The 25969-nt window shown below is 39.9% G+C and overlaps 1 protein-coding gene across 2 annotated transcripts; it reads right to left on the reverse strand.

The window, feature by feature from the left end:
* Positions 1–5769: 5769 nt before the first annotated feature.
* Positions 5770–24054, reverse strand: ACTR10 (actin related protein 10). 2 transcript variants are annotated; one of them, XM_073350004.1, is made up of 14 exons: positions 23903–23990; positions 22243–22294; positions 21596–21668; positions 20075–20157; positions 17768–17876; positions 14205–14312; positions 13701–13768; positions 13280–13359; positions 12751–12786; positions 9763–9842; positions 9600–9673; positions 9066–9147; positions 7860–8061; positions 5770–6463 (listed from the first exon to the last, which is right to left on the reverse strand). In XM_073350004.1, the coding sequence occupies exons 4-14, from the start codon at positions 20086–20088 to the stop codon at positions 6282–6284; spliced, it is 1035 nt and encodes a 344-aa protein (XP_073206105.1). In that variant the 5' UTR covers positions 20089–20157; positions 21596–21668; positions 22243–22294; positions 23903–23990; the 3' UTR covers positions 5770–6281. The 2 variants fall into 2 exon arrangements, with proteins under 2 accessions (XP_073206105.1, XP_073206104.1); XM_073350003.1 differs by lacking the exon at positions 22243–22294 and having other exon boundaries at positions 23903–24054.
* Between the last annotated feature and the right edge of the window lie 1915 nt (positions 24055–25969).

A 25969-nucleotide genomic window follows, 5' to 3' on the forward strand; every position in this document is an offset into this window, starting at 1 on the left:
CTTCCCCCAACAGCATGGGGATGGGATAATCATCATAGACTGCAAAAGTCCACATTCCTGACCAGCCCTTGTACTGGACAGGCAACTTGGCTGTAGGCAAATTGAAAGAGTTGGACTTGAAGGGTTGAATCGTCACTTGGATCTCTGGGTTGATTAAATTGGGGTCCACTAAGGAAGCATGGATAGCTGACACTTGTGCTCCGGTGTCCCTCCACGCGGTGACCTTCTTCCCGCCCACACTCACAGTTTCCCTCCGCTCCAAGGGTATCTGGGAGGTATCTGGGCCTGTGGACCTCTGGTGTGATTCCGGTGCAATGAACTGTAATCTGTTGGGGTTCTTGGGGCAGTTGGCCTTTACATGCCCCAGCTCGTTACACTTAAAACATCGTCCAGCTGACGGGTCACTGGGACGAGGAGGGTTGCTGGAGAATGGGGTGGTGGGACGATAAGGGGTCTGGAGGGTTCTTTGGGAGGTAGGTGGGGCTTTGGGCGGCCCCCGGTAATAGGGTGTGGTCTGGGGTGGTCCCTTCTGGTCTCCGCTCCAACTGCGACCAGTTTTCTTCTTCTCTGCCACCTCCACCCATCTGGCTCCAATCTCTCCTGCCTCGATTACAGTTTTGGGTTTCCCATCTAGGATGTATCTTTCTATTTCCTCAGGAACACCCTCTAAGAATTGTTCCATTTGCATTAGGAAGGGCAAATTTACTGGAGATTCAACACTTGCTCCTGATATCCAGGCATCCCAATGTTTCACAATGTGGTAGGCATGTCGGGTAAATGACATGTCTGGTTTCCACCTTAGGGCTCGGAACCTCCGACGAGACTGCTCGGGTGTTATCCCCATTCTGACTCTCGCCTTGGATTTAAACAGTTCATACTTGTTCATGTGTTCTTTAGGCATTTCAGCTGCCACCTCAGCTAAGGGTCCACTGAGCTGCGGCCTCAGCTCTACCATGTATTGGTCAGTAGAGATGTTGTACCCAAGGCAGGCCCTTTCGAAGTTTTCTAAGAAGGCCTCAGTATCATCACCTGCCTTGTAGGTGGGGAACTTTCTGGGATGGGAAGTGGTACCTGGAGAAGGATTGCTAGGGTTTGTTGGTATATTCTGCTGGGCCTTTATCCTCTCCACCTCCTCCACATGCTTCCTTGCCTCCATTTCCCTCTTGTGGGCAGCCTCCTGTACCTCCTCCTTCAGCCGCATGAGTTCTATCTGTCTTTCATGTTCCCTTTGTTTTTCCTCAGCCTGAAATTTGGCTAATTCCAGCTGTAGTCGAGCTGAGGATTTGGTCATTCTAACCTCTCTGTTTTTAACTAACTTTACACCTGAGGTTTAGAAATAAACAAACAAAACTTGGCTGTAAAATTTTGCTGTGCTGGAATAGAATACCTATTCTCTGATAGTGATTGTCAGCCTACAGAAAAAGACAATTCCCTTGTCTCTGCTCTGGGCCCAAATTAAAGCAAAAAACCTCCAACTACTTGGAAACCTGCTTACCCAGCCCAACGAAGAAAAAAAAAAAATTTCTTTTCAAACCTGTGCTCCTTGTAAAACAAAAAAAAAAATCAAAATCCTAAAAAAAACCCTGCCACTTTTGTCTCCAGGCAAATGGGTAGAGCACACACCCCCTATTTACTTTTAGGAAGAAAAGAAAAAAAAAAACAAACCTCTGGGTTGGAAGACTGTGAATTTCCCTGCAGGAGTTAAGTACCCTGCCTCCAGGCAAATGAAACCTGCAATTCACAAGATAATCCCCTTTTGTCTCTGCTTGGCCACAAAGCAGAGAGAAACCAAGCTGCTTTCAGTTTCAAAGCTGCCTTCTGGACTTCCTAAAAATTCCTTTTTAAAATCTGTATTTCTAGTTCAAAAAATCTCAACTGGATCTCAAAATGATTTCAGGTTAATCCCACCACTGTGCCACCATGTCAAGGTTCCTCCCCCACTCTGAACTCTAGGGTACAGATGTGGGGACCTGCATGAAAAACCTCCTAAGCTTATCTTTACCAGCTTAGGTCAAAACTTCCCCAAGGTACAAAATATTACCCCCGTTATCCTTGGAATGGCCGCTACCACCACCAAACTAATACTGGTTACTGGGGAAGAGCTGTTTGGACGCGTCCTTCCCCCCAAAATACTTCCCAAAACCTTGCACCCTACTTCCTGGACAAGGTTTGGTAAAAAGCCTCACCAATTCGCCTAGGTGACTACAGACCCAGACCCTTGGATCTTAAGAACAATGAACAATCCTCCCAACACTTGCACTCCCCCTTTCCTGGGAAATGTTGGATAAAAAGCCTCACCAATTTGCATAGGTGACCACAGACCCAAACCCTTGGATCTGAGAACAATGAAAAAGCATTCAGTGTTTTACAAGAAGACTTTTAATAAAAAATAGAAGTAAATAGAAATAAAGAAATCCCCCCTGTAAAATCAGGATGGTAGATATCTTACAGGGTAATTAGATTCAAAAACATAGAGAACCCCTCTAGGCAAAACCTTAAGTTACAAAAAAGATACACAGACAGAAATAGTTATTCTATTCAGCACAATTCTTTTCTCAGCCATTTAAAGAAATCATAATCTAACACATACCTAGCTAGATTACTTACTAAAAGTTCTAAGGCTCCATTCCTGTTCTGTCCCTGGCCAAGACGACTACAGACAGACCCACAAACCCTTTGTTTCTCTCCCTCCTCCCAGCTTTTGAAAGTATCTTGTCTCCTCATTGGTCATTTTGGTCAGGTGCCAGCGAGGTTACCTTTAGCTTCTTAACCCTTTACAGGTGAGAGGAGCTTTCCCCTGGCCAGGAGGGATTTCAAAGGGGTTTACCCTTCCCTTTATATTTATGACAATGCCCATTTATAAATCCGAGGATCAAATTAGCCCTTTTTGCCACAGCATTTTACTAGGAGCTCATGTTCAATTGTTTGCCTGTTATGACCCCTAAATCCTTTACAGAGACACTGATTTCAGGATACAGTCTTCCATTCTCTAGGTATGACATGCATTCTTTGTTCTTAAAGCTGGACCTTGTATTTGGGTGTATTACAACACATTTCATATCTGCACCAGTAAAGCCTGGCTACCTTCATACCAGGAGTTCTACTATTAATCAGTCCTTGGAGGGAGGAGAGAATTATAATCAATACACTTTAAAAACAAATCAATGACCTAAAACATCTTTTATATTTTTAAGGTTTGATACCTATGGAATTTCCAGGCTACAAGCACTGGGAAGTGGGGAAATTCTTCTTTTCAGCAGGATGAAATTTCTGTTTCTAACCATCAAGGGCCACAAGGTATTGGACTCGGAACAACTAACAATAGACCTGTGAATTTCCATGGCTCCTATATTTGAATTTGCTGTGGCATAAGACAAATGAAAATCAAAGCCACACAATGTAAGAGTCTATTCTTGCAAACCCTTCCTATGGCGCATAGTGATGATTAATGTGAGCAATCCTCTGGCTTCCATGGGACTACAAGTAGCAAGCTCTATAGTCTGCAACAGGCCAAGATCTTTCTTTTGTACATGCAACTGTCAATGCATTCAGTAGGATTTTTGCACATTGGGCCAAAACAGAATTTGAAATTTCAGATTGTTATCCTGATGCATTCACCTTATATTTACAAGGGTATGACAGAAACTTGGTCTGATCGCTCTCTATCAAAGGGCACATTAATACACATTGCAAAGACATCTTTTTTTATACAGAGGCTCTAATGGTACTATATAGACTGAGAATCAGTCATGAAAAGAAATAAAATGGGCTGTTATCTAGAAGCTATATATTTTTCTCTCACACGTGCTTTTTTAGAATCAAGTTCACTTTTTGCAGTGATTTTATGCTTTCCTAATTATTTCATTAAAAATGGGTAGGGGAATGGGCTAAGTACTTGCCATTATCAGTAACTGTTCCAAGATCTTCATTACAAATTATAGCAGATATGTAAATGATGCCTAGATGGTAGGTGTGTACAGAAGATGAATGTAGCTAGTATTAGAAATATTCTGCCTAGCTCCAGTTAGTTCAAATATATCCCTCAATAATATGTTGGAAAACAAACATAATTTTAAGGCCAGAAGAGGCCACTATGATCATCAAGTCTGACTTAATTTCTAATACAAGCCATGGGACTTCAAACAGTGATTCCTGGACACACTAATTAAAAATATTAAGATAGGATCTGTCAATGTTTGCCAAGTAAAAAAAATGCATATGAGGTTAGGGCACTTATGAAATGTAATGACAGCCTCCAGATTAAAGCTCATTTAAATACCACTGCATGCTACACTGTTTAGTTTCAAAATCAAAAATCTTTGTTGTTTCTACACACAAACACATTTTATTTCTAAACTACATTTCAGTAACCACCAGAAAGTGACCAACAGGCTGGGAGGGGGGGAATTAGTCACGCAAATCCTATTAGCGGTAATGAAAGATTCTAAATAAACAAATTCTAAAGATTGATCTAAACATTTAAGCCTAAGGATAGGATTTAAAGGCATAAAAATCCATCTGTCTCAGTATTTAGTACAGTGTAGGTGAAAATTACTAGTTATCTAGAGATAGTTACGAGTCAGGCAATATTGGTGTAAATTAATGACAAACTGATCCTTAATCTTGACATTCCTCACCTAAAAATAAGTCAAACCTTTGTCACTGAAGTGTTCTTAATTCTCAGATGGAAGGCACACATACCATGTGTGCACAAAATATTATTTAAGGCATTATAAATAAAATTGTAGTAGAAATAATGAGAATTGACAAAAATAACAGCTGTGTGTGCATGACTGTGAGTGTAACTGTGTGTGTGTGTGTGTGTGTGTGTGTGTGTGAGACTCACAAACTTTAGAGGTTTCAGAGTAACAGCCGTGTTAGTCTGTATTTGCAAAAAGAAAAGGACTAACCAATTTATTTGAGCATAAGGTTTCGTGAGCTACAGCTCACTTCATCGAATCTGATGAAGTGAGCTGTAGCTCACGAAAGCTTATGCTCAAATAAATTGGTTAGTCTCTAAGGTGCCACAAGTACTCCTTTTCTTTTTACAAACTTTAGAGATACTTTTCCAAGTAAGAGTACCTTGTAGTATGCAGAGTTACAGGATTTATAGAAGCCTATTAATTAGTGTCATAATAGCACGTTGTGTGCATCCAAATATAGGCTGTTGTGTTTTTTTAAAGGGTGAATTTTTGACTCAACAGACCTTTAGAATAATTAAAGCGGAGGATGGAACTCCAGAGTCTGGAATTGTTAACAATGTTAATGTGAATATACCTGAAAAAATGTATTTACACCAAACAGTAAACAAACAACAAACAGCAACAACAAAGCCTGATCACAGGCACCACAGAGAACGTTTTCATTTGATTCTGTGTTAGGAATTTGAAGTCTTTTATTACTTTTGGTCTATATATCAATTATTATACATTTGCCTTAGAGTTCAGTTTTGTATTTTTATTTCATATTTATTGCCGTAGGATTACATATTTTAACACCTGCCTTGCTGCTAACTTGTCTCTCCGCTCCAAATAAAATTAAAATAATTAAAACGTGCATGTTATTAACATTAAGTTTTTCATGTATAATTCCTAAGTGGTCAGACAGATTTTTTTGTGGTAAAGGTCGTTGGCAGGAAGGTTAAGTTGACACTGACAACTTCATCCTGGAGCAAGTCCTTGTTCCACTTCTGAAAATAGGAATCTCTGTCTAAGAGAATTACTATCCCTATAACAACTTCCACAAACAAACAAAAACAAAACAAAACAGTTTCCAGGAGACATTTTAATGTATGAACCAACAGCTTATGTTAACATGTGCAACATTTTATCCAGAGTTTGGCAGAGGAACTTCCACAGATGGTTTCAGGTAACAAGGAATCTCCCTCATTCTTCTAAGATATTTAAAACAAAACAAAAACATCTAAAACAACGCCTCTTAATTTTGTAACTACTGTACATATATGTATAGAGCAAACAACTTGGTAGTTAACAACTTGTGCCAGTTACAATATTTCCATAGAAAGGGAAAAAAAAACAAAAAAAAAACAAGTACATCACCGTTGTCAAAACCAGTGTTTTGGGTTTTTTTAAATCTAAATGTAGAATTTGTATCCAACTTCAATATAGTTCCAGCTAACAAGATGCTCCCAAGCCACACCTATATAATTGATTTTAAAACAGTGTTACACCTGATTCACTTACTGCATAAGAAGCAACTTGTACAGGTCTGCTTGAAATACATGAAAGGAACCCTTGTGCAGCTGTGTTGTATTCAGATGCTTATTTCTCAGTGGAAAAAGCCCTCTTCATCAATGGTGGTGGGGCTTTGCCAACATCAAACATCATTTCCAAAGGAGGGTTATTGAGACAGCACCAGTCAGGTATACGGCCTGTCTGACTGTAATATTCCTTGGACACTGAACGGCTTCCAAGTATGTCCTGAAGAGCTCCAAAAATGGCTCCTGCATTTTAAAAACAAAATTTCACATTAGTTCTTATCACACTGAATTTCTTTCTCCCCTGCTCGGTTGCAGGAATCTCCCCTAACTCTTTTTCAACCCACCAAAGAAGAGACAAAAGACTGAATATACTGGGTCTAATCCCTTTCCCTCTTTTATGTATTTTATTGCTTCATTCCACACCCTTCATAAGTGACTGAATAAAAGACCCATATGGGCTTTATTGCCAGTAGTTTCCTGCCAGAGGCCTTTCCTTGAAGCTATAAAACTCCAAGTGCTTCAAACAGGTACCATCAATCCCATGGGTAAATAAAATTCCCCCAGAAACTAAGCCCTGTGGGAAACTCCTAGCTTGGCACAACGTGCATGAGAATACGTTTGTACTACTCGTGGAGAAAAGTAAGCCTATGCTGGTTAACTGACATCTCTTTCTAATGAGGAGCTGCAGAAAGGCTGATGACACCCACAATATCAAACATTTGCAGTTCTGTGGCACTCACTTTCAACCAGGCTTACATTTATTAAATTTTGTTTCTCTAAAATTCTACTCTAGTTACGTACAGAGGCTTAGTTTATTAGCTGAAACCAACATACTATAAATTCAAGAATTCTTGTCAGAAGAAACCTTTAGCCACATGGAATCGCCATGAAATGCCTCTCTTGGCCCTTCTCTTTCCCTGATTTACAATACCGCATCCAAAACCCAATGTGGGGCCTGAATATTCTGTGTATATAGCAGGTATCTGGGAGTTGCGCAGTGAGTTAGCAGTCTTTGCCTAGCCCATGATTGGCAGCTTTTAAGTCAATAACTGCCCCGCACCTCTTTTTTTTGCATGGGGGGGGGGGGGAATCAGGGCCTAACTCACTCTGCGCTCAGCTCTGACCCAGGCTGCTACTGCTCCCTGGCTGGCTGCGGCTAGAACTACCAATGCAGCAACTGGAACTTGTAGCGGTCCCTGCATGCCCAGGGGAGACACTGCAGTGCCAGCTGGAGAGGAGCTATGAAAAATCCGGTCCCATAGCAAATGACACCCCTGTCCAGCAAGTTTGTGCTTTGGATGGTTACTTTGCTGTGCCACCACATGGCATGAATAGTGTACTGCACACCTGAATCAACAATTCCTGTCTTACACACCACCGCTTCAAATCTGATGTTGCTGCTTTTCAATGATCTGCTATGTGGTGTCATTAGTGGGGCAAATCTCCTGCCCTCCAAAACTCCAGGACGCAGCTTTGCTCCACAGGACTGTAGTTATTGTGCCTCATGTCAAAAAGAGCTCAGATGCAGTTTACACTTAGCAACGTTTCAAAGAACTATTGTCATTTGCTCCTTCCAAATCCCCTTGTAAAACCTTGCTTTTCCCTTCATACTTCGGATTAACCCCAGTGTCATTCTTACCTCCCAGCCAAGCTACACAGTTGGGTTTGGCAGGTGGAGTGTGAATTCTGAAGGTCTTAGTGGCAAGTGCTTCTTTGTATTTTGGTTTATCAACCAGGTACCTAATTTCAGCCATTAATCTGTGTAGGAATCCTGGCAACATAGCAGTGCCACCAATAACTACTAAGTTCTCAGCCAGCTGCTTCCTGGTGTCTATTGGGCACTGGTATAAAAGAAAATTGAAAATGTTCAAATGAAGTTATATACACAGCATTCAAAACATGTCAGAAATTTCGCTCCTCTCTCTTTACCAAGTGACATAGGTGTGTATTTCTGTTAACATAAGCACAAGACAATGTACATTATGTGCAGCAACTCATGTGTGTTTTATAGAGGCCTGCTACCCCTCTCAAGGTGTCCCATGCTGCAGTGACCCTCTCCCGTAGCAGAAGCCTGACTGACTTATCCCTCCAGAGCCATTGCTTGCTTTGGTCAGAGGGAGTCACTCGAGAACAATGTAATTTGACAGGTTTCAGAGTAGCAGCCGTGTTAGTCTGTATCCGCAAAAAAGAACAGGAGTACTTGTGGCACCTTAGAGACTAACAAATTAATGTTAGTAATGTAATTTGAACCATCCCAGTACCTCTAGGCCAAGGAACAAGGAACCCAAAACACTGGGAATTATTTAATGGGATCAATTTTAATACCAAGGTGAGCCCTAACTTGAAATAATTGTCTTAAAACATCCAAGTTTATTGCCCTCGCAAAGAATTACTCATTTGCAAACTTTGGTTCAAACAATATATTTGTAACTGCAGAAACGCATCTTTAAAATATACCTAAAATGAGATGTAGTTTACATATGTACTGGTCAAGCCCATATTCCATATTTTTTTCCTAACCAGACAAAGACATTTCTTCTTATGATAAGCTATCACGCCTCAAGAGAATTTCCAAGTCCAAATAAAAGACCTTAAAAGAGTGGGGAGAGTAATAAAAATGCTGACACCTCTTGAATTATAGCACTCAAATTTCTAAGAGTACACAATATGATGTAGTTTCTCATCTTCCCTAAGCCATTCATGAGCCTGATTCAGAGAACTCTTACCCGTACACATGGTCCATACTTATAATCAGTGAGACTGCCCAAGTAAATGACTGTTTGTAAAACCAGGCTCTATGCAAGGTCACAGCAATGCATGCAACTTTTTATACTGGTAGAGATACCTGAATAAGTGCATCCAGTATTAAAGTGGCAACTGATTTCTCTTCATTATCCTGCTCAAACACTATTTCAACAACTGAGTCTCTGATGACAAAACAAAACAAAGCAAGGAGCATTAGCAACAAACAACAGCCTATCAGTATGGTCTCATTGTTTCCCTGTGTTCCCCCAAGTGTCTGTTTCCACCTATTGTCTTTCATCTTTCAAAAAGTTTAGAGTCTTAGTGTAACAGAGACAGTTTTTGTTACATGTTAGTACAGCACCTAGCACAATGGGGTCTTGGTGCATGACTGGGGCCTCAAAGTGGTACCACAGGCTGTTGTTATATTGTGAAGTTTTAGGGGCCTCAAATCACAAGATCAAAGTGCAATGGTTCATTAATGCCCCTAAACACACAAGTCTTATAAGACAAATAAGTCTTACCAGCACACAACTGAGGCATCATTTCTAATGGTTTATTTCAATATTCAGGCATCTGGGCACTACTCTAACACAACAATAAAGTAATCATGCATTTTAGTTATAGTATTTCTAACCTGATTGATCCAACTACATTCAGAATCTTCTCTCCATCTAGAGGGTACTCTACATCTGGAGGTGGTGAAGGACGCTAAAACAAAACACACACATCATCTGAAAGGCAAAAAAGAGATCTCCTTCCACTTCGAAGAGGAGGAGAAACATTTACTCTCCACCTACCTCAGCACTGCCATCCATGTTAAACTTTGCTGCCTGGATTTTCAGACCACGTTGGAGATCACTCACAAAACAAGTGCGGACTTTATAAAAGAAAAAAATAAATAAAGACTTTTTTTTAGATGCCTTAACTTCCCATTGCCTTGGAGTAGCTTCAACACAGCTTGTGACTTCTATCCCTTTACTTAATGTACTTGAGACCAAATTCTACATTTTTATGTATGCAAGATATTGCTACTTCCTGTGAAATACTCTGACAATACTTATCAGAACTTAGGCTCTGGTTGGGATGCAGAATTCTAAAGGAAGTAGCATTCATACCACAGGTTTCAGAGTAGCAGCCGTGTTAGTCTGTATTTGCAAAAAGAAAAGGAGGACTTGTGGCACCTTAGAGACTAACCAATTTATCTGAGCATGAGCTTTCGTGAGTTACAGCTCACTTCATCGGATGCATACCGTGGAAAATACAGAAGACGTTTTTATACACACAAACCATGAAAAAATGGGTGATTATCACTACAAAAGGTTTCCCCCCCCCCCCCACTCTCCTGCTGGTAATAGCTTATGTAAAATGATCACTCTCCTTATAATACATACCACAACTATGCTGCACTAGAGAGGATTCTCTTTTTGAGGAACTAAATAGCTAGATCTAAAGTCCATGGAGTGTTATCAACTCTGCCTTTTTGTTGCCAGGAGGCAGAAAGGATAGCGTACTGCATTTGAATCAACAATTCCAGTCTTACCCGCCACCATCTCAAATTGGACATTGCTGTTTTCTAAATGGTCTGCTATTATGTGATGGTGTTAGTGGCGCATATCTCCTGCCCTCCAAAACTCCAGCAGGAGGGGAAGAGCCAAATTCCATTTGTATCTTTAATATAACACAAATAACCATTCCAGCAAGTAACATCTTATATCTGGTTAAAAATAATGGTGTCAAAAAAAGACAGCGATCAGAAAGCTGCATGTGTGTCCAGAATTCTAAAAAGCCATTTCCATGAATTACATGTGATGAAATATTAGCAGTGTTTAATGTTAGGATATAGATATTCAGGCCTGTCTGTAAAGGCCTATACTCTAAGAATTTAGGTGTATTCTTATCACTTGGCTAGTGATAGAGGTATAAAAGAAAGAATCAAAATCACTGTCTGCTGGTGTAAGGGCCTTCTCTTACTGTGACAGTCTGAGGCCCTGTTCTTAGGCTAAGGCCTTTGGCTAAGCAGCAGAGGCAGCCATAAGCTGGGAAGCGAACGGTCACATCCTCACATTCCAAACTAGTCACATTGAAATAAGGTGCTATTGGGCTGCTAGGCACTATCAGGACAGGATTGTATTCCTATCACCTCCAGAGAAAGGGAAGTGCCTAGAAAATGTAAAAGGAAACTTAGTTTGATAGCATCCTGTCTGGCAAGAACTCACTTATCAATAGCTGGGATGTGAAATCCTCACTTCTGTATTGTTTTGTCATTATAGTTCCTACTTTGCTGTTGTTTGTCTGTATAATCTCTGTCTGGTTCTGTGATTGTTCCTGTCTGCTGTATAATTAATTTTGCTGGGTGTAAACTAATTGAGGTGGTGGGATAGAATTGGTTACATAATCATGTTACAATATGTTAGGATTGGTTAGTTAAATTTCAGGAAAATGATTGGTTAAGGTATAGCTAAGCAGAACTCAAGTTTTACTATATAATCTGTAGTCAATCAGGAAGTGACGGGGTGTGGGTGGGGGTGTGTGAGATGGGAACAGGGAATGGGGGTAAGAAAATTGGAATCATGTTTTGCTAAAAGGGGAAATGGGAACAGGGAATGGGAGTAAGGAAGTTGGAATCATGTTTGGCTAAGGGTAGGAATGGGAACAGGGACACAGGTGTAAGGCTCTGTGGTGTCAGAGCTGGGAAGGAGGATACTAAGGAAGGAAACTGGAATCATGCTTGCTGGAAGTTCACCCCAATAAACATCGAATTGTTTGCACCTTTGGACTTCGGGTATTGTTGCTCTCTGTTCATGTGAGAAGGACCAGGGAAGTAAGTGGGTGAGGGAATAAGCCCCCTAACATTTAAAAGGTATGGAGCATCTTAAGGTATCGAGGTGCTTGACATGTGGTCTTTCCCCCTAGTTTGGCCCAACAGGTAGATAGTATTTCTGTTAAGACTGGTTAATAAGCCATAGGAAACATTTCTTAAGTTCATCAACAATTTTTATTTTCTATTAAATGAGTTTTAAAGTGCTTTGGGATGAACTGCATCTAAAGTGCTATAGAGAAGTTAGTATAGTTTTGTACAGAAGTATGCCCAATCTTTTGAAGTGTGAATTTATTAAGTTAATTAATATTTCATACCTGATCCAATATTCCAAAATGCCTTTTACATGCTATTTTCAGTTTTGGTGAAGATATCATACTATGTGGCAAACACAGAGCTAAATCATTAAATCATTAGCTAAAACACTAGCTAAATCATTTTAAGCAAGAACTAACCATCTTTTAAGTCAGAATTTCTCTGGAGTAGTGGTCTTTTTGAACAGAAGCAACAGAAAGTTGACGTTGCCAGTTTGTGGAAGTTAAATCTGCTATTAATCAAATGTAGGGTACATACTGTGTGTTTCTATAAATAGTCATCAGAAAAAAACAGAACACGAATATTTAAAAATACAATACCAAATTAACCTAAACTGCTGATGGATGGATACACAAAACTACCCAATATCCTTACATTGTGTTTATATGCAAAAACACAAACACTCAGCTATATCTGGACCAATACCCCACGTCTAATCTCAGAAGACTGATGCAATATGACTGACAGAACACCTACAATATGGACAGTACTTCAAGTTCTCTTGCTGATATAAGAAATATGACAAAAGGGAATTTAAAACAACAGAATCCCATAAATTTACAGTGGCAGGGTACTGTAAATGTAGTGACATTGTTAAGTTGATCTCTGGGGGAAAGCACAAAATAGGGTTTCTTGAAGTAAAGAGTTTTACCTTTTATATCCTCTACAATGTCTTCTGGAACTGAGCCTAAAAATAGTTAATAGTTTAGTACAGATCTTCATTAAGTAAAAACAGAACTTGCAAAATCCAACTAATAATTGAAGAAGTGTGAATTTAGTACAGAAACTGCACACCAATAACTTTAAAAGATTTGCTAGAAATAAGCAACTTTACTTTCGGGGAAGAAATGTACATGAAAAAAAGAACCTGTCTTACATTTGGAAACAATGTAACATGCTCTTCTCATATTCAAAATGTAACAGACAAAGAATATAGCACTAACTTTATTTCAAACCAGTTAACAGGGGTTTGTCATGAAAGTAGCATACTAATTAATTTTATCCTGGGAGAGGAGACATGGAAGCAGCAGCATGTTAAACCTGGTGGAGAAACATTAGTTTATTCTTTCTGATTTTAGCAGCTTGAATGGAAGCAGAGAAGGAAGCGGGATTAACCCACCTTCCCCAGTATGATTACCTAAAAAGGAATACATTTAGGTTACATCAGAAATACACCTTACCCATCACTGATGGGAGTCTTTGTCCTTTAGCTACTCCTGTGTCAACAGTGCACTGCTCCAACAACTGATTCTCCAGCTCCCTAAAATGTTGTAAATATAAAAAGTAAAGTATAGTTACCACCCGCTACCGAGCCTATGTGTTTGCACCATGCCAGCGCTACATTATTTACTTCCTTCAGTAACACTTTCTTTTAAAGAAAGACTGAAATAAATCCAATTTCTCAACTGTTATTTCCACAGTTCCCATCATATTTCCATGGCCACTACATGTTTGCAACTTTAGAATGGGACGGTAACAAAACAGAGGCTATAAAACAATTTAATTATATTATAATAAAGTAATTGACTAAAGATTAATTTTCACAATCAAATGGCATAATCAATTGACAGAATTATCTTGGATGTATAACTGTAAACTTACTTGTGAATTGCTTTTCCTCCTAAGGGAAGGGCACCCCAGCAACTCAAAATTGGGATTCCCTCATATACCTACAAGCAGCTTAGGAAATCTCACTATATTATAATGTGTTTGCCATCTGAAGACACAGGGATTGAAGGCATTTTTCTTCCTCCTTTCCCTGCATCAGTTATAAATATTTCCAATAGTCAATTCTGTCCAGAACTCTCATTAATGTGTAGTATGTGAGGGAGAAACACAGAACTGTCAAGCAATAGAACAAAGATTATGTCTGTTCCTATCCCATCCTTTGCAAAGAGCATAGGTCTAGGGATTCTCATGTAGTAAATCAGGATATTGTGATATTCTCCACTCTAAAACAGCAAGCCAGAATATTACGATCAAAGCTAAATTGCTGGTCTGTCCCTATTCTTGTCTATCATATTTCAAGTCTATAATAAAATTAGCTACTTCTGGTTATAGTTTTCCTGCTGAAGATTTGATTTCTGGATTATTATTCAAGGATACAGGCAGCACAAGACTTTCTGCGTATCCACAGTCTAAAACCATAGCAGAATTAATCCCAAGTGTCAGAAGAGACATCAGGTGACTTGGGGCAAACAACACAGAAGGAACCTGTAATGAGACCAAAACGATTAAATAAATTCAGTGCAAGAAAACTTGAAGCTTTATAATTTTCATTGCCCCCCAATTTCATAAAAAACCAAAGACTGAACAATCAAGTACTGAACGGCCTAGTCTTAATTCAGGATTTAATCTCTTGTGATGATGACCAACTAAATACAGAAGCATACTCAAATTCATTCCCAACATGTTCATCGCTATACCATGTCCACATATATGCTTAATAACACTGAATAGTAAGAGGGTTGTAAGAAAAACAAGTATTGTGTATGGAACATAGCTTAGGTCAAGTCACAGTTGACTACAGAAGGCCAAACATAGCTCTTCATAACATGCTGTGAAGACACGAAGAGGTGAACAAAGGAGACAAAAACGCATACAAGTTTTGATGCGTGGCCAGTGGGATCATGCTCTCCGCTGTACAAACACTGATTAAAAGCCAGTACTAGGAAGTGTTGTTCTCAGAGCAAATCAACAGCTCTTTTGGCCACAAGGAACACATTGCAATACAGGTAGGAAAGAGGGAACTCTAAAAGGAAATGTGAAAGAAGCAGCTCAGACCATATAGCTAGATGAGAGCCCCAGCCTTGCCCTAGAAATCTCGCTCTCAGGGTGGTGACAACCCCTTCGGCAAATACCCTCCCCTGAACTCTAGGAAAAGAGAAAAGTAATTCCATAAAGCTTTTATTTACTGGCAACAGTACAGTGTAATTAGATCACAAGATAACTATTTAGAAATGCTGACCTTGTATCAAATGTCACATGTATTTGGAACACCACTAATGGTGGCCCTACACACAAGGCTCACTTTATGTGGCTACCAGCAGGTTTGTTATCATAGAACCAGGCCTCAAAACCAAAGTACGAACCTCTCCCTGTCACCAGTCATTATGGATAATGTTTAAAGCAGCTCTATGCTAAGTTCATTATCTGTCATCCTCACATTGCAAAGTAATCAAAAATGAAAGGCATTTCTCTCTCCTCTTTTTTAACTTTCTGTAAACGGATTAGAAAATCCACTCACACTGCTCACCAAATTTCAGGCGGAAAAAAAAAGATTAAGTATACCAGGAAGGACTTATACAGAAATGTAATCTCTGACAGTTTAAAATTAGTTATAAAATTAGTCTGAGGAGACAAACTACTTATTTGCATAGCCTTTACCAAAAAATCGTAGCCACCTGACCGATGTGAACTGAAAGTTTATGGCCTCATCTTGCAAGATGTTTTCCATTGACACTAGGATAAAAATTAGATTCTGATCTAACAAAAAGATTGGTTATGTGAAGGACATAAATATCAGAGAAGTTCTTATTTAAGTGAGTACAGCCAGAGTTTAGGTCACGTGCTAGACAAAGATATTGGCTTTTACCATAAGACTTTATCAAGACCTGTGTTGAGAGAGAGCACTAAGAAATGTTTAAATATAGACTCAGGTTTCTGGCAGCACTCAGTGGGGATTATTGGTCCTATCAAAAATGAGATTATGTGAGCTATTTTTTGCCAAGCACAAGTGAAAAAAAAACCCTATAGGTAATTCTTGCTAATATATGCTATTTAGATAACTGCTATTTAAATGAGTCAGGAAAAATTCCCTCTGGTCTCTACCTCTCTGTCTACCTCTTTTCACTTTAATTCTTTTCCCTTTATCCTTACTCCTTTGTCCATTACCACAAGTGCCAAGTAAAGCAATGGCCACTAGCACTATTGCTAATATCCTATTTGATTATTCTACATATCCTACATGACAGATGGTATTCACCCAAGAATGCTAAAGGCACTCAAATATGATATTGCAGAACTAGTAACTGTGGTACGTAACCTATTGCTCAAATCAACCTCTGTACCAGATGAATGTTGGATAGCTAATGTAATACCGATTTTTATAAGAGGCTCCAGAGGTGATCCTGGCAATTACAGGCTTGCAAGCCTAACTTCAGTACCAGACAAATTGGCTGAAAATATAGTAAAGAACAGAATTATCAGAGACACAGATGAACATGATATGTTGGGGAAGAATCAACATGGCTTTTGAACAGGGAAATCATGTTTCACCAATCTATTAGAATTCTTTGAGGGTGGTCAACAAACACATGAACAAGGGTGATCCAGTGGATATAGTGTATTTGGACTTTCAGAAAGCCATTGTCAAGGTCCCACACCAAAGGCGCTTAAGCAAAGTAGGCAGTTATGGGATAAGAGGGAAGGTCCTCTCATGGATCAGTAACTGGTTACAAGACAGGAAACAAAGTGTACGAATAAATGTTTTTACAGTGGAGAGAAATAAATAGTGGGGTCCTCCAAGGATCCGTACTGGGGCCAGCATTCTTCAATATATTCATAAAGGATCTGGAAAACGTGGTAAACAATGATGTGGAAAAGTTTGCAGAGGATATAAAATTATTGAAGACAGTTAAGTCCAAAGCTGACTGCGAGGAGTTACAAAGGGAATCTCACTAAATGGGGTGACTGGACAACAAAATGGCCAATTAAATTGAATGTTGATAAATGCAAAGTCATTCACACTGGAAAACATAACCCCAACTATACATACAAAACAACGGGGTCTAAATTAGCAATTACCACTCAAAAAGGAGATCTTGGAGTCATTGTGGATAGTTCTCTGAAAACAGCTTTTTTTATTGCTGCTGCACAGTGAGCAGATAACAAAATGTTGGGAACCCTTAGGAAAGGGATAGATAGTAAGACAGAAAATATAATAATGCCATTACATAAATCCATGGTATGTCAAAACCTTGAACAGTGTGTGCAGTTCTGGTTGCCCCTTCTTGAAAAAGATAGGTTAGAACTGCAAAAAGTACAGAGAAAGGCAACAAAAATGATTAGGGGCATGTAACAGCTCTCATACGAGGAAAGATTAAAAAGACTGGGGATGTTCAGTTTGGAAAATAGACAACTAAAGGGGGATATGATAGAAATCTATAAAATCATGAATGGTGTGGAGAAAGTGAATAAGAGTTATTTACCCTTTCACATAATACAAGTACCAGGAGTCACCCAATGAAATTAATATGCAACACGTTTAAAACAAGCATAAGTATGTATTTCTTCACTTAACACAGTCAACCTGTGGAAATGATTGCCAAGGGATGTTGTGAAGACCAAAAGTACAATTGGGTTCAAACAAGAATAAGATAAGCTAATGGAGGATTGGTCATCAATGGATATTAGCCAAGAAGGTCACGGATGCAACCCCATGATCCGAGTGTTCCTAAACCTCGGACTGACAGAAGCTGGGACTGGACGACTGGGGACGGATCACTTGATAAATTCCCCTGTTCTCTTCATTCCTTCTAAAACAGCTGGCACTGGCCACTATCAGAAGACAGGAAACTGGGCTAGATGAATCACTGTCTGACACAATATGCCCATTCTTATATGACCAATTAAGACAATGAATGCCAATAGCTATGTAATACACGTACCTCAAAATACTTGAAAAGAACTCTAGTGAGGGTCTCTCTGAAGTGTGAGGGACATAGCACAGATTCCACTATTACAACGCGGCGGTCTCTGGGATTCACCAGCAGATGTCTGGAAAACAGCACATATATTTGTAAAGAAGCATAAACTGAGACTAGTATGTTAAATTTAAGTGTCTCTTATGGGACCTGGTATGTTCTTTCAAGTTTTTTAACTACTTCTTTTGAAAGTTAATTCAGTCAAAATCGTAATAAATAATAATGTGCACTTAGATAGCACCTTCCACCCCACATCTCAATGCATCTTACAAGGAAGCTTCAGAACACTCAGGGAGGTAGGCATTATTCCAGATTAGGAAACGGCGGTGCACACAGAAGTTACAGTCTTGTCTACAAATGGATTATGTACCTCTAAGTATATTGGTCTGTGTGCAGGCCATCCCTCAGTGACTTGTCCAATGCCATGGTGCATTTGTAGAAGACCTAAGAATATGACTCAGATCTCCTGACCCACAGTCCTGTGCTTCAACCTCTAGCCCATCATCCCTCAAAAAGTTAATAGAAAAAGGGGAACAATTTGCATTTTCTCAAATAATAAAACCATCTTCTAGGTGCAGAAGAACGTGTCCCCAGCATTGTTAGGATATAGATATTCAGGCCTGTCTGCAAAGAATTTAGGTGTATTCTTATCACTTAGCTAGTTATAGACGTATAAAAGAAAGAATCAAAATCACTGTCTGCCAGTGTAAGGTCCTTCTCTTACTGTGACAGTCTGAGGCCCTGTGCTTAGGCTAAGGCCTCTGGCTAAGCAACAGAGGCAGCCATAAGCTGGGAAGCGACTGGTCACATCCTCACATTCCAAACTAGTCACATTGAAATAAGGTGCTATTGGGCTGTTGGGAATACAATCCTGTCCTGATAGTGCCTATCACCTCCAGAGAAAGGGAACCGCCTAGAAAATGCAAAAGGAAACTTAGTTTGATAGCATCCTGTCTGGCAAGAACTCACTTACCAATAGCTGGGATGTGAAATCCTCACTTCTGTATCGTTTTGTCATTATAGTTCCCACTTTGCTATTGTTTATCTGTATCATCTCTGTCTGGTTCTGTGATTGTTCCTGTCTGCTGTATAATTAATTTTGCTGGGTGTAAACTAATTAAGGTGGTGGGATATAATTGGTTACATAATCATGTTACAATATGTTAGGATTGGTTAGTTAAATTTCAGGACAATGATTGATAAAGGTATAGCTAAGCAGAACTCAAGTTTTATTATATAGTCTGCAGTCAATCAGGAAGTGGGTGGGTGGGTGTGTACGGGGGAAATGGCAACAGGGAATGAGGGTGGGGAAATTGGAATCATGTTTGGCTAAAGGGGGAAATGGGAAAAGGACACATGTAAGTCTCTGTGGTGTCAGAGCTGGGAAAGGGGACACTAAGAAAGGAAACTGGAATCATGCTTGCTGGAAGTTCATCCCAATAAACATTGAATTGTTTGCACCTTCGGACATTGTTGCTCTCTGTTCATGCGAGAAGGACCAGGGAAGTAACTGGATGAAGGAATAAGCCCACTAACAAGCATGTCAGAGACTTTGTGTCAGAAACAGAACAGCACTGGTAGAGGACAGGAAGAAAACCAATAATGCTTGAGGGAGTGAGGCAGTGAAGTCCAGTAACAAAAGTAATGTCTGCCCACAACAGGTGTCAAGTCATTCTGTACGTGGATGTGAGTGGGACATGAGAGTACCAAATCTAAGTTCATGAGGACATTTACACCAAGGGGAAGTTATGTTCTAGTCAAGTAAATAAATAAATAAAATAAACCTACAGATTTCAGTGATCCCATCAGGCAAATTATAAATCTCAGATTTTGAACATTTGGATCCAGACTTCCAAGCCCTTGTTCACATCAGGTCTGGATTTTCCATTTACCTCAATGGGCTTTGGAGTCCTATGAGCAGCCCCACTGAAATCAGTGCAACTCAACAGAAGAACAACAATTTTCAGGCTCAAGCAATTTGTGATTATGTCACAGTTAACGGTTGTTTTATTTATTTGGATGTTTTTAAACAATAAGATGCATATCCAAGGCTCTAGGTGCTTATCACACATTTACAACACAATTCAAATTTTAGCAGCATTAAATGTTTCAGCAAGAGCTCAGCCAGCCAGCCGTGTCTCCTTCCCATCCTTTTATCATTCAGGAAACACAACATCAGCCTTCTCCAGAACCCCTATAAAAACAGACATCTTTTGCAACATGCTCAAACAAAAGCAGCTAATCAGACAAAAATATCCCAGTGCCTCTTACCTGAAATACAGCATGTGAATAAATTCCTTCAGATATGAATACAGCTCTTCTGTGTTAATATTATACTGAACGACTTTGATAGGCTGCAAAAATAAAAATTTCTATTAAAATATTATCTATAGTATACAATTAAAAAAATAGTTATTGATTTTAAAAAGCATCATTTTCCATTGTTTGATGTATTAATGTACTTCACAAAATAATCCTACAAATTATTTTACTTGAATCAATTTTGAAATTTTTTTTCTTTAAAACTTGTCATCAATTTTAATGTGCAGGAAAGGTGTCAAACTGACAATTCTGGAGACTTACATCCCCTACTAAGAGAAAAAGCATAGCATAGGCAGAGGCAATGTGCCTCAAACCTGACCCTGTGGTTATGTCTACACTGCAATTAAACACCTGAGGTTGGCCCATGTCAGCTGAAGCAGGCTCACAGGATTTGGGCTGCCGAGCTATAAAACTGCAGTAAAGATGTCCAGGCTTGGTCTTGCAAGGTCCCAGAGCCCTGACTCCACCCCACGCATCTACACTGCAGTTTTATAGCCTCACAGCCTGAGCCCAAGTTAGCTGACATGGGCCAGCTGTGGGTGTTTAACTGCAGTGTAGACATACCCCTAGAGACCACCTCTAAAGGTACCAATTAATGCCAAATGTGGTGGTGTGGACACTTGCATGGTGGTGTGGACACTTGCTCCAATCCTGCAAAGACTTACGCACGTGCTTAACTTTATGCACTGATAATCATCTTTTTGAATTCAACAGGATGATTCACAGTGCGCAAACACATGCATACATCTTTCCAGAACTGGGGCCTAACTGATCAACTGTATAACTCAAGCAATAAATAGTCTTAAATATTTGAAAGGCCCCATGCCTACCAGCTGTTCTGCATATGGGGACTCCTGTGTTTGCATGGAGACCCATTGATTGAACACCTTGTAGGATTAGAGCCTTAATTTGTAAGTAATACTGATGGAGAAAAAGAAAGTTTCCTGAGGATTAACAATTTACTGGAAGGAATTTATAGCCCAAATCACAACAGAGAGAACAATTATACTGAGAAAACAAGGTCATCATTGCTTTTACAGGTGAAACGTTTTTGTTATTTTTAAAAATACTTTTGAGGATTATTCTATTTATCCTGTTTTGTGTGTGAGGTGGCAATTGTCAAATCCATGTTTGGCAGTTCCAGACACTTTTATATCAATCAGCTTACCCTATTAATTTACTATATGGTCCCAAATTTCTAATTTAGGGATGTGTCCAATTAATTTTTCATTTGTAAAAGCCAGCTCACTTTATGGTTGTTCATATAACAAGACCATAAGTTTCATAATTTACTCTTAATAGGAACAGCTAAGAGATAATGGACGTGGTTTATGATGGAGGAAATAATGACACACACTTCTGTGATGTCTGAACATACATATTTAAAGTATTTCTTAAAAATAAAAATGTAACACAAATAAATCTTGAATTTGTGAATCTTTCCCAATAGTAAATTTTAAAAACTGTTACCTTAGGAATGTCAGGTTTCTTTATTTCACTAGGAATAATGCATCTTGGTCCTGTTTCTCCTGCAAAACCACATCTAAAGAAAAATATTTAAAAGTTAACTAATTACATATATGTATTTCACATTTAAGAACTGCCAAGAAATTAATGATCTGGTATTTCAAATAGTAAAAGTGGATTTGATCATCAAAACAATTTAATCTGTACAATTTTTTTTAAAGTCCATAGAGGCGTTTTATGTATGATTTACTAGGGCCAGGTCTACACTGCAGACTTTTGCCAGCATAGCTAGGTTAGCTAGTGGGGTGAATGGGTGTGATCCCCGAGTAACATAGCTGTGCTTGCAAAGGCCATAGTGTAGATGCTGCACTTTTACTGGTATAGCTTGTAGGGGTTGGTTTTAATATACCGGTACAAAGCACAGCATTACCAGTATAGCTGTGTCCACACTAGGAGCGCTTTGCCAGTATAGTATACTGATATTCTTATATTGGTAGTGCGGTCATAGTGTAGACTCAGCCAATGTAGTGAGTTCAAATTGGCAGGATTCCAAGCCAAGATTTAGAATAGCTAGTCAAGTTAACTTTTCATAAACAGGACATATACAAAAGGACAGCAAATTCTAAAGATTAAACAGAAAAAATAGATACCTTAAGGATCAGGTTTTAGGAGTTCGCAATGCTTTACATTTCTTCTGTCTCTCTTGAAATAAATATTAGAAGTTCATGCACAATTTGGTAGAAAGCCTATCCATGATTTCAGAGTTTAATGTTTTTAAAGTAAAGAGGTCAATAAATATATTTTATCTTGGCATTCTGATACCATGATTTCCTTCGATCACTTTCTTGAATGGGGACTATTATAGAGAAAAATGGCCAGACTTCAGAATATCAGTATTTATACATATGTAGAGGATTTAACAAATCCTTACTATAGTGCTATTTTTATTACATATTTAGACCCCAATGCTGCAATCAAATCCACACCACAATCTCTTGTCCCTGCAAGGATCTGATTGCAGAACTAGGGTCTTCATTTTTAATAATCATATACTGTCATGTGGAAATCAGCACCATCTGATCCCAAGATTGGTGTGATTAAGGCCACAATCCTACAACTGCCTCCACATGGGAGCTCATGCTCCGGCATGCAGCCCCAGTGATATTACTGGAGCTCCATCCATGCATCGGGCAGCATAGAGGCAGGTGAAGAATTGGGCCTAATGTAGTACAGCCACAAATGTGACATAAATGTAAACAAATGACTCCGTTGCAGTTATAGGGCTCAATGTTGCAAACATTGCAGGAATAAAAATTACTCCTCCAAGTAGGTCCACTGAAACCAATGGAACTACTCACGTGAATAATATAGTCACTTGCTTAACTGTTCGCAAGATCAAGCCCATAGGTATCTTCTTATTTTAAAGTGAATACTGTGCATGCAGAAGACACTAGCATAAAAAAGAAAGGATCTGGAATTTGGCACTGATAATACAATACAAAAAAGGACACTTTTGGGTGGGAGACAGAAGGGGGTATAAATAGTTTTACATTACAGCTATCAGACATTTTCTTTTGTAAACTGGTCTAAGAATCATTCAACTTTTTCACATTTTGATGTGAAAGGTAAAGTGAAAGGTAAAGCTTACATTTAGGCTTTATTTAGACTAGAAAAAAAAAGGTGTGTGTGTGTGTATTTTAAATCAAGTTAGCTAAAACAATTTGTCTACAATAGGTGCTAAGTGGGTTTCAAATCACATTAGTTAGGTTTGAGCAAAAAGGAAAAATAAAACCTAGAATATAGAAGGCGTCAAATAAAAATCTCTCAAGATATGAAGGAAGTCTCTCAATATATTAATTTCAAAATGAATCAGACATGACATTTGAAAGCTAAATTAATTGAGTAATGACCACTTTCAGTTGAAACTGTTCACTATTTAGAATAGCAGGGATTGTTGAAACCTTAAGGCAGAGTCAAGACGTTCATGGCCATGGTACCCGAGTGCCAGGCCCTTTATTACGATCAAATCATGCAGGGCAGGGCTGTTGCGCCTCCTTAGCGATGGTGACAGACCAGTCGGGCACCGGTCAGGGCTGGGCCCGGCCTGACGTGCGGTGGGGACACAGCGCTCAGAGGGCAGGAAATGCCGGACACATCCCCGCCCGCCCGCGCTGCCTCACGTCGCCACAGGGCGGAGATGCCGGGGATACGGGGCAGCCCCACCTGCACCCCTAACATGGGCATCGCGTGGAGGCGGGGAGCCTGCCCGCAGCGAGCCCCGGGACCGCCGCAGCCAGCCGGGCCACTCACTTGGTGAAAGATTCTCCCAGGTCTATCACCACCGCCGTCTTCTCCCCGCCGCTCCCCAGGCCCTCGTACAGCGGCATCGCCACCGGCCGCAGAGAGCAGCGCCCGGCAGCCTCCACAACAATGGGGCCTTCCTCACTGACCGGCGCAGGCCCCGCGGGCAGGGGGGCCTTCTACCTCGGCTGGCGCAGAGCGGGGCTGCCCCTGATCGTGCCTGTTCTCAGGTTTAATCCCTTTCTCGGGGCTTGACACTTTCAGCGGGAGCTAAGGTGATTCTGCTCGTCGCCTTCTTCCTTCCCTGCGCTAGAAACTGTACGGCTCCGGCCTGAACTGTTTTCAGGCACGCAGTAGTCACCTTACGAGGGGGTATGGGTAGGGGTGGGGGAAAGGCGGACAGAGACAGCGAGAGATGGCTTTGGGGAAGGGTGCTGGGGGTGAAAGAGAGAGAGGGCCCTTGCAGGAGAGGATGACGAGGAGGGGTGCTGGGGATGAAGGATGGAGAGGTCCCTGGGGGAAAGTGATGGAGGACGGTTGTTTTGAGGACTGGTTTCAGAGTAACAGCCGTGTTAGTCTGTATTTGCAAAAAGAAAAGGAGTACTTGTGGCACCTTAGAGACTAACCAATTTATTTGAGCATGAGCCTTCGTGAGCTACAGCTCACTTCATCGGATGCATACCGTGGAAACTGCAGCAGACATTATATACACACAGAGATCATGAAACAATACCTCCTCCCAACCCACTGTCCTGCTGGTAATAGCTTTGATGATAGATGATAGCAGATGATCTAAAGTGATCATCAAGTTGGGCCATTTCCAGCACAAATCCAGGTTCTCTCACCCCCTCACCCCCCTCCAAAAACCACACACACAAACTCACTCTCCTGCTGGTAATAGCTTTGTGCTGGAAATGGCCCACCTTGATTATCATGCACATTGTAGGAAGAGTGGTCACTTTGGATAAGCTCATGCTCAAATAAATTGGTTAGTCTCTAAGGTGCCACAAGTACTCCTTTTCTTTTTATGAAACTTTAAACTTTCATTTTTAAAAAAAGTAAAAAATAAGTTTCTAGCCCTCACAGTTGTAGAGAAAAGCATGAAAATGTGAACCCTCCGTGCCCAAAACTCAGAAAGCAAATTGTAAAAAAGATATATTTAAGATCTCATGACTGGTAAGCCAATCTCATGATTTTTAGGATCTGGCATGATTTTTGAATGCTTGGGTTTGGCAATGCTAGAATAATATTATTTCATGGTATTATGATTCAGTAATATCAGCAATATATTATCATACTAACACAATGTTAGAGAACAGATTTATTTATATATGTATGTATTGGCTAGAATTTATGTCCCTGTGACAATCCTTACAGTAAATTATTTTTTGTCATTGATTGCGTAATTTGGTAATATCGAAAACTATGCTGGCAATGCAAGTTCAAAACAACTGAAATAAAATGTGGCAGCTAATCCACTGAATGCCCAAATTTTCTGGTCACTGCAGCTACAGAAACTGCTCCCTATTCTGTTTAGTCACTAACCCCTTCTTTGGCACCCATGAAATAACACCTTAGGCCTTTTGGGGTAGAGTGTTTGATTCAGCCCTGCTCAATATGCACAAATAGTAGACTGACCTACAAAAAGGAAGGTGGCCCAATGGGTAGGGCGCTTGTTAAGTACTTGGGTTCAAGTCCCTGCTCTGCTGCAGACTTTTTGCGGTCCTTGGGAACATCACTTTGTCTCTGTGCCTCTGTTCCTTGTTTTTTTAAATGGGGATAAAACTCTGCCCTACCTTACAGCAGAGTTGTGAGGATAAATAAACTAAAGATTGTGGGGTGTGCAGGAACAATAGTTTTAAGGACCAGATAACTACCATAGATAGCCAAAGAACTTTCCCTAAATCTAGAGATTCTCTATCCAAATATAGGTTAGCTAGGGAAGAACTGAAAATGATTTTGGCCTAAATGTATGAGGATTCTCCTTAGATGACAGCTTCATTCCCCTCAGACAGAAGAGAAACAAAATACCTCATCAGGCCAAAGAACCATTCTTCTTCCACTTCCTCTCAAAAA

Source organism: Lepidochelys kempii, chromosome 6 (assembly GCF_965140265.1).
Source record: "Lepidochelys kempii isolate rLepKem1 chromosome 6, rLepKem1.hap2, whole genome shotgun sequence".
In the NCBI taxonomy this organism is placed as follows: Eukaryota; Metazoa; Chordata; order Testudines; family Cheloniidae; genus Lepidochelys; species Lepidochelys kempii.